The sequence below is a fragment of the Taudactylus pleione genome, unplaced genomic scaffold (genome assembly GCF_031769625.1).
Source record: "Taudactylus pleione unplaced genomic scaffold, aTauple2 ptg001476l, whole genome shotgun sequence".
NCBI classification, from domain to species: Eukaryota; Metazoa; Chordata; class Amphibia; order Anura; family Myobatrachidae; genus Taudactylus; species Taudactylus pleione.
This window is the reverse complement of record NW_028285874.1, coordinates 65,684-75,004: the sequence shown is the minus strand read 5'-3', so window position 1 is coordinate 75,004 and position 9,321 is coordinate 65,684. Positions and strand designations below refer to the sequence as shown.

The 9,321-nt window shown below is 42.4% G+C and overlaps 1 protein-coding gene across 1 annotated transcript in view; it reads left to right on the top strand.

Moving 5' to 3' along the window:
- The first annotated feature begins 959 nt into the window (after nt 1–959).
- Nucleotides 960–9,321, top strand: part of NAGK (N-acetylglucosamine kinase) — a 29,198-nt gene continuing 20,836 nt past the window's right edge. Inside the window, exon 1 of the mRNA XM_088463856.1 lies at nt 960–1,094. Within this exon, the coding sequence (XP_088319982.1) occupies nt 1,066–1,094 (29 nt within the window). The 5' untranslated portion in view covers nt 960–1,065. The remainder of the gene's footprint in view (nt 1,095–9,321) is intronic.

Here is a 9,321-nt window from a genome sequence, read left to right as displayed (position 1 = left end):
TATATGGGAGATGCAGGCTGCATATGGGGCTATATGGTAGATGTAGGCTGTATATGGGGGCACATGGGGAGGGGCATGCTGTATATGGAGGTATATGGGCAGATGCAGGCTTTATATGGGGGTATATGGGAGATGCAGGCTGTATATGGGGGTATATGGGAGATGCAGGCTGTTTATGGGAGATGCAGGATGTATATGGGGTATATGGGAGATGCAGGCTTTATATGGGGGTATATGGGAGATGCAGGCTTTATATGGGGGTATATGGGAGATGTAGGCTGTATATGGGGGCACATGGGGAGGGGCATGCTGTATATGGGGGTATATGGGCAGAGGCAGGCTTTATATGGGGGTATATGGGAGATGCAGGCTGTATATGGGGGTATATGGGAGATGCAGGCTGTATATGGGAGATGCAGGATGTATATGGGGTATATGGGAGATGCAGGCTTTATATGGGGGTATATGGGAGATGCAGGCTGATTATGGGGGTATATGGGAGATGCAGGATGTATATGGGGGTACATGGTGAGAGGCATGCTGTATATGGGGAGATGCAGGCTGTATATGGGGGTATATGGGATATGCAGGCTGTATATGGGGGTACATGGTGAGGCATGCTGTATATGGGGAGATGCAGGCTGTATATGGGGGCATATGGGAGATGCAGGCTGTATATGGGTAACAAGGGAGATGCAGGCTGTATATGGGTAACAAGGGCGATGCAGGCTGTATATGGGGGCATATGGGCGATGCAGGCTGTATATGGGGGTACATGGGGAGATGCAGGCTGTATATGGGGGTACATGGGGAGATGCAGGCTGTATATGGGGGTACATGGGGAGATGCAGGCTGTATATGGGGGTACATGGGGAGATGCAGGCTGTATATGGGGGTACATGGGGAGATGCAGGCTGTATAGAGAGATTAGGACACAGTAATGCTGGGGATGGGGGAGGAGTATGCTAGGCTGTAGCACTCCTCACACACATTGGTGACTGCACTTCCGGGTTAGATCAGGTGACCGCTGTCACATGACTGAGTCCGGATTTTGAGACACTGAACATGCCGGGGGTGTATGGTGGTGTGGAGGGGTGAGAGCAGCTGTGTATATATATATACTCCATTATACTCTATATATACCTGTGCTGTGTATATCCCATTATACTCTATATATCTGTGCTGTGTATACCCCATTATACTCTCTATATCTCTATGCTGTGTATGTCCCATTATACTCTGTATCTGTGCTGTGTATATCCCATTATACTCTATATATCTGTGCTGTGTATACCCCATTATACTCTCTATATATCTGTGCTGTGTATGTCCCATTATACTCTATATATCTGTGCTGTGTATACCCCATTATACTCTCTATATATCTATGCTGTGTATATCCCATTATACTCTCTATATCTCTATGCTGTGTATATCCCATTATACTCTATATATCTGTGCTGTGTATATCCCATTATACTCTATATATCTGTGCTGTGTATACCCCATTATACTCTATATATCTGTGCTGTGTATATCCCATTATACTCTATATATCTGTGCTGTGTATACCCCATTATACTCTCTATATATCTATGCTGTGTATATCCCATTATACTCTCTATATCTCTATGCTGTGTATGTCCCATTATACTCTGTATCTGTGCTGTGTATACCCCATTATACTCTCTATATATCTGTGCTGTGTATATCCCATTATACTCTATATATCTGTGCTGTGTATACCCCATTATACTCTCTATATATCTATGCTGTGTATATCCCATTATACTCTCTATATCTCTATGCTGTGTATATCCCATTATACTCTATATATCTGTGCTGTGTATACCCCATTATACTCTATATATCTGTGCTGTGTATATCCCATTATACTCTATATATCTGTGCTGTGTATACCCCATTATACTCTCTATATCTCTATGCTGTGTATGTCCCATTATACTCTGTATCTGTGCTGTGTATACCCCATTATACTCTCTATATATCTGTGCTGTGTATATCCCATTATACTCTATATATCTGTGCTGTGTATACCCCATTATACTCTCTATATATCTGTGCTGTGTATACCCCATTATACTCTATATATCTGTGCTGTGTATATCCCATTATACTCTCTATATATCTGTGCTGTGTGTATCCCATTATACTCTATATATCTGTGCTGTGTATATCCCATTATACTCTCTATATATCTGTGCTGTGTGTATCCCATTATACTCTATATATATATATATATGTGCTGTGTATGTCCCATTATACTCTGTATCTGTGCTGTGTATACCCCATTATACTCTCTATATATCTGTGCTGTGTATACCCCATTATACTCTATATATCTGTGCTGTGTATATCCCATTATACTCTCTATATATCTGTGCTGTGTATACCCCATTATACTCTATATATCTGTGCTGTGTATATCCCATTATACTCTCTATATATCTGTGCTGTGTGTATCCCATTATACTCTATATATCTGTGCTGTGTATATCCCATTATACTCTATATCTGTGCTGTGTATATCCCATTATACTCTATATATATATGTGCTGTGTATATCCCATTATACTCTATATATCTGTGCTGTGTATATCCCATTATACTCTCTATATACCTGTGCTGTGTATGTCCCATTATACTCTATATATATATCTGTGCTGTGTATATCCCATTATACTCTCTATATATATATGTGCTGTGTATGTCCCATTATACTCTATATATATATATCTGTGCTGTGTATATCCCATTATACTCTATATATATATGTGCTGTGTATACCCCATTATACTCTATATATCTGTGCTGTGTATATCCCATTATACTCTCTATATACCTGTGCTGTGTATACCCCATTATACTCTCTATATATCTGTGCTGTGTATGTCCCATTATACTCTATATATCTGTGCTGTGTATGTCCCATTATACTCTATATATCTGTGCTGTGTATGTCCCATTATACTCTATATATCTGTGCTGTGTATGTCCCATTATACTCTATATATCTGTGCTGTGTATATCCCATTATACTCTCTATATATCTGTGCTGTGTATATATATACCCCATTATACTCTCTATATATCTGTGCTGTGTATATCCCATTATACTCTATATACCTGTGCTGTGTATATCCCATTATACTCTATATATCTGTGCTGTGTATACCCCATTATACTCTCTATATATCTGTGCTGTGTATATCCCATTATACTCTATATATCTGTGCTGTGTATATCCCATTATACTCTATATATCTGTGCTGTGTATACCCCATTATACTCTCTATATATCTGTGCTGTGTATATCCCATTATACTCTATATACCTGTGCTGTGTATACCCCATTATACTCTCTATATATCTATGCTGTGTATATCCCATTATACTCTCTATATCTCTATGCTGTGTATGTCCCATTATACTCTGTATCTGTGCTGTGTATACCCCATTATACTCTCTATATATCTGTGCTGTGTATACCCCATTATACTCTATATATCTGTGCTGTGTATATCCCATTATACTCTCTATATATCTGTGCTGTGTATACCCCATTATACTCTATATATCTGTGCTGTGTATGTCCCATTATACTCTATATATCTGTGCTGTGTATGTCCCATTATACTCTATATATCTGTGCTGTGTATGTCCCATTATACTCTATATATCTGTGCTGTGTATATCCCATTATACTCTGTATCTGTGCTGTGTGTATCCCATTATACTCTATATACCTGTGCTGTGTATGTCCCATTATACTCTATATATCTGTGCTGTGTATGTCCCATTATACTCTATATATCTGTGCTGTGTATGTCCCATTATACTCTATATATCTGTGCTGTGTATGTCCCATTATACTCTATATATCTGTGCTGTGTATGTCCCATTATACTCTATATATCTGTGCTGTGTATATCCCATTATACTCTGTATCTGTGCTGTGTGTATCCCATTATACTCTATATACCTGTGCTGTGTATGTCCCATTATACTCTATATATCTGTGCTGTGTATGTCCCATTATACTCTATATATCTGTGCTGTGTATATCCCATTATACTCTATATACCTGTGCTGTGTATGTCCCATTATACTCTATATATCTGTGCTGTGTATGTCCCATTATACTCTATATATCTGTGCTGTGTATGTCCCATTATACTCTATATATCTGTGCTGTGTATGTCCCATTATACTCTGTATCTGTGCTGTGTATATCCCATTATACTCTATATACCTGTGCTGTGTATGTCCCATTATACTCTATATACCTGTGCTGTGTATGTCCCATTATACTCTATATATCTGTGCTGTGTATGTCCCATTATACTCTATATATCTGTGCTGTGTATATCCCATTATACTCTGTATCTGTGCTGTGTGTATCCCATTATACTCTATATACCTGTGCTGTGTATGTCCCATTATACTCTGTATCTGTGCTGTGTATGTCCCATTATACTCTGTATCTGTGCTGTGTATGTCCCATTATACTCTGTATCTGTGCTGTGTATGTCCCATTATACTCTGTATCTGTGCTGTGTATGTCCCATTATACTCTGTATCTGTGCTGTGTATATTCCATTATACTCTATATATCTGTGCTGTGTATGTCCAATTATACTCTATATACCTGTGCTGTGTATGTCCCATTATACTCTATATACCTGTGCTGTGTATGTCCCATTATACTCTGTATCTGTGCTGTGTATATTCCATTATACTCTATATACCTGTGCTGTGTATGTCCCATTATACTCTATATACCTGTGCTGTGTATGTCCCATTATACTCTGTATCTGTGCTGTGTATGTTCCTTTATACTCTGTATCTGTGCTGTGTATATCCCATTATACTCTGTATCTGTGCTGTGTATATCCCATTATACTCTCTATATATCTGTGCTGTGTATATCCCATTATACCCTATATATCTGTGCTGTGTATATCCCATTATACTCTGTATCTGTGCTGTGTATATTCCATTATACTCTATATATACCTGTGCTGTGTATGTCCCATTATACTCTGTATCTGTGCTGTGTATATCCCATTATACTCTCTATATATCTGTGCTGTGTATATCCCATTATACTCTATATATCTGTGCTGTGTATGTCCCATTATACTCTATATACCTGTGCTGTGTATGTCCCATTATACTCTATATATCTGTGCTGTGTATGTCCCATTATACTCTATATATCTGTGCTGTGTATGTCCCATTATACTCTATATACCTGTGCTGTGTATGTCCCATTATACTCTCTATATCTGTGCTGTGTATGTCCCATTATACTCTCTATATCTGTGCTGTGTATGTCCCATTATACTCTCTATATCTGTGCTGTGTATGTCCCATTATACTCTCTATATCTGTGCTGTGTATGTCCCATTATACTCTATATATCTGTGCTGTGTATATCCCATTATACTCTATATACCTGTGCTGTGTATGTCCCATTATACTCTGTATCTGTGCTGTGTATATTCCATTATACTCTATATACACCTGTGCTGTGTATGTCCCATTATACTCTATATACCTGTACTGTGTATATCCCATTATACTCTATATATATATATATATATATATATATATATATATATATATATATATATATATATATATCTGTGCTGTGTATGTTCCATTATACTCTATATATATATATATATATATATATATATATATATATATATATATATATATATATAAAAATAGGGGTGAGCGGGTTCGGATTTCTGAAATCCGAGCCCCCCCGATCCGAGTCCGATCCGAATCAGGCTCGACTTTTCCCGCCTGACTCGGATCTGAAATCGAGGCAAAACGTCATCATCCCGCCTTCCGAGTCTCGCTGGTTTTGGATCCTATATAAGGTACCCACGTCGGCGCCATTTTCTCACTCGGCTGTGGACAGTGAAGAGGGAGGGTGGGAGTTAGGGCTGTGTAGTGTAGTGTAGTGCTGCTGTTGTCCACTACTTCAAAGTCCATAGGGGCTGGCTGTGTTGTGTTGTGCTGCTGTTGTTAATAGGGGCTGTGTCCACTACTTCAAAGTCCATAGGGGCTGGCTGGACTGTGTTGTGCAGTCAGTTCTCCATAGGGGCTGTGTCCACTCCAAAGTCCTGTGCAGTGTCCCAGTCCTAAAGGAGTGCTGCAGTGTTGTCCAGGGGGTGCTCTGTCCATCAGGGGTGCTCCCCCCAAGTGCTAAAAAAATAATATATTTTCTGTGTTTGTGAATTGTGTGCGCAGTAGCCGCACGTGCATCAACAAAGTAGTGCCAAGCGTGCGCCTGTGTCATAAGTAAAGGGCCGGCTGGCTTGACCGTTAAGGGTGCTGTAACCCCCGAAAGTACACTCCAGTCCAAACCAAAAAAAAAATTATTTTCTGTGTTTGTGAATTGTGTGCGCAGTAGCCGCACGTGCTTCAACAAAGTAGTGCCAAGCGTGCGCCTGTGTCATAAGTAAAGGGCCGGCTGGCTTGACCGTTAAAGGGTGCTGTAACCCCCGAAAGTACACTCCAGTCCAAACCAAAAAAAATATTATTTTCTGTGTTTAGCCGCACGTATATATCAAATCGATATAACATAAATGGAGGACCAAACTTTCTCCGATAAAAATAAAATAGAGAAAGATCAAGAACCACTTCCTCCTAGTGCTGAAGCTGCTGCCACTAGTCATGACATAGACGATAACATGCCATCAACGTCGTCTGCCAAGGCCGATGCCCAATGTCATAGTAGAGGGCACATACAATCCCAAATGGCTAAGTTCAGGAAAATGACCTTGAAAAAGACATTTAAATCAGCTGAAGAGAAACGTAAACTTGCCAATATGCCATTTACGACACGGAGTGGCAAGGAACGGCTAAGGTCGATCCCTAGTATGTTCATGACTAGTGGTTCAGCTTCACATGACGATGGAAGCCCTCCTCCCACTAAAAAAATCAAAAGAGTTAAGCTGGCAAAAGCACAGCGAAGAACTGTGCTTTCTAAGAAGATATCACAAATCCCCAAGGAGAGTCCAAGTGTGGTGGTGGTTGCGATGCCTAACCTTCCCAGCACTGGACGGGAAGAGGTGGCTCTTTCCACCATTTGCACGCCCCCTGCAAGTCCTGAAAGGAGCACCCACAGTCCACTTGCTGATATGCAAATTGAAGATGTCACTGTTGAAGTACAACAGGATGAGGATACTGGTGTAGCTGGCGCTGAGGAGGAAGTTGGCGAGGAGGATTCTGATGGTGATGTGGTTTGTTTAAATCAGGCTCCGGGGGAGACAGTTGTTGTCCGTGGGATGAAAAAGCCCATCACGGTCATGCCTGGGCAGAAGACCAAACATTCCACCTCTTTGGTCTGGCAATATTTCTATCCAAATCCGGACAACAACTGTCTTGCCATATGTACCATATGTAAAGGTGAAATAAGTAGGGGTAGGGACGTCAACCACCTAGGAACATCCTCCCTTATACGGCACCTGCAGCGCGTTCATAAAAAGTTACTGTCAAGTTCAGAAACTTTGGCTAAGACCGTAAGCAGTCCAGGGACACCTAAATCCCGTTGTCCTGTTGTATCCAAGCGCCTGCAAACCACACCGTCAACTCCCTCCTCGTCAATTTCCTCCTTAGTCAGGATCGGAAGTAGTCCTGCAGGCCATGTCACTGGCATGACTGACTCTCCTATCCGGGATTCCTCTGGAGGATCCTGCATTGCTACGCCTACTGCTGCCGCTGCTGCTGTTGCTGCTGCTGGGAGTCGTTCATCATCCCAGAGAGGAAGTAGGAACACCACTACTTTTACTAAACAATTGACCCTCCAACAGTCCTTAGCGAGGAGGATGAAGTACGACAGCAGTCATCCTGAAGCAAAACGTATAACTGAGGCCTTGACTGCTATGTTGGTGTTAGACGTGCGTCCGGTATCCGCCATTAGTGCAGTGGGATTTAGACAATTGATGGAGGTAGTGTGTCCCCGGTTCCAAATCCCGTCTAGATTCCACTTCACTAGGCAGGCGATACCGAGACTGTACAGAAACGTCAGAAAAAGTGTCCTCAGTGTCCTGAAAAATGCCGTTGTACACAATGTCCACTTAACCACGGACATGTGGACAAGTGGAACAGGGCAGACTAAGGACTATATGACTGTGACAGCCCACTGGGTAGATGTATCACCTTACGCAGCAACAGCAGCAGCGTCACCAGTAGCAGCATCTCAGAAACACCAGCTCGTTACAAGGCAGGCTACGCTGTGTATCACCGGTTTCAGTAAGAGGCACACCGCCGACAACCTCTTAGAGAAACTGAGGGAAATCATCGCCCAGTGGCTTACCCCACTTAGACTCTCCTGGGGATTTGTGATATCTGACAACGCCACCAATATTGTGCGGGCATTACATCTGGGCAAATTCCAGCACGTCCCATGTTTTGCTCACACAATAAACTTGGTGGTGCAGAATTTTCTGAAAAGCGACAGGGGCGTGCAGGAGACGCTTTGGGTGGCCCGAAAAATTTCTGGCCACTTTCGCCATTCAGCGACTGCGTGCCGAAGACTGGAGCGCCAGCAAACACTCTTGAACCTGCCCCGCCGTCACCTGAAGCAAGAGGTTGTGACGCGGTGGAACTCAACCCTCTATATGCTTCAGAGGATGGAGGAGCAGCAAAAGGCCATACAAGCCTATACATCCACCTATGACATAGGCAAAGGAGGGGGTATGCACCTGACTCAAGCGCAGTGGAGAATGATTTCCGTGTTGTGCAAGGTTCTCCAGCCCTTCGAACTTGCCACACGTGAAGTCAGTTCAGACACAGCCAGCTTGAGTCAGGTCATTTCCCTCATCAGGCTTTTGCAGAAGCAGCTGGAGAAAGTGAAGGAGGAGCTAAGACGGAGCGATTCCGCTCGGCATGTGGGACTTGTGGATGAAGCCCTTCATTCGCTTTGCCAGGATTCCAGGGTGGTCAATCTGTTGAAATCAGACCACTACATTTTGGCCACCGTGCTTGATCCTAGGTTTAAAGCCTATGTGGTGTCTCTCTTTCCGGCCGACACAAGCCTGCAGAGGTGCAAAGACCTGCTGGTGAACACACTGTCAGCTGAAGCGGAATGTGACACGTCAACGGCTCCTTCTTCATTTTCTCCCGCAACTGGGGCTGCCAGGAAAAAACTTAGGTATCCTAAGCAACCCGCTGGCGGTGATGCAGGGCAGGCAGGACCAAGTTTGGACATCTGGTCCGGACTGAAGGACCTGGCAACAATTTCTGACATGTCTACTGTCACTGCATATGATACTGTCACCA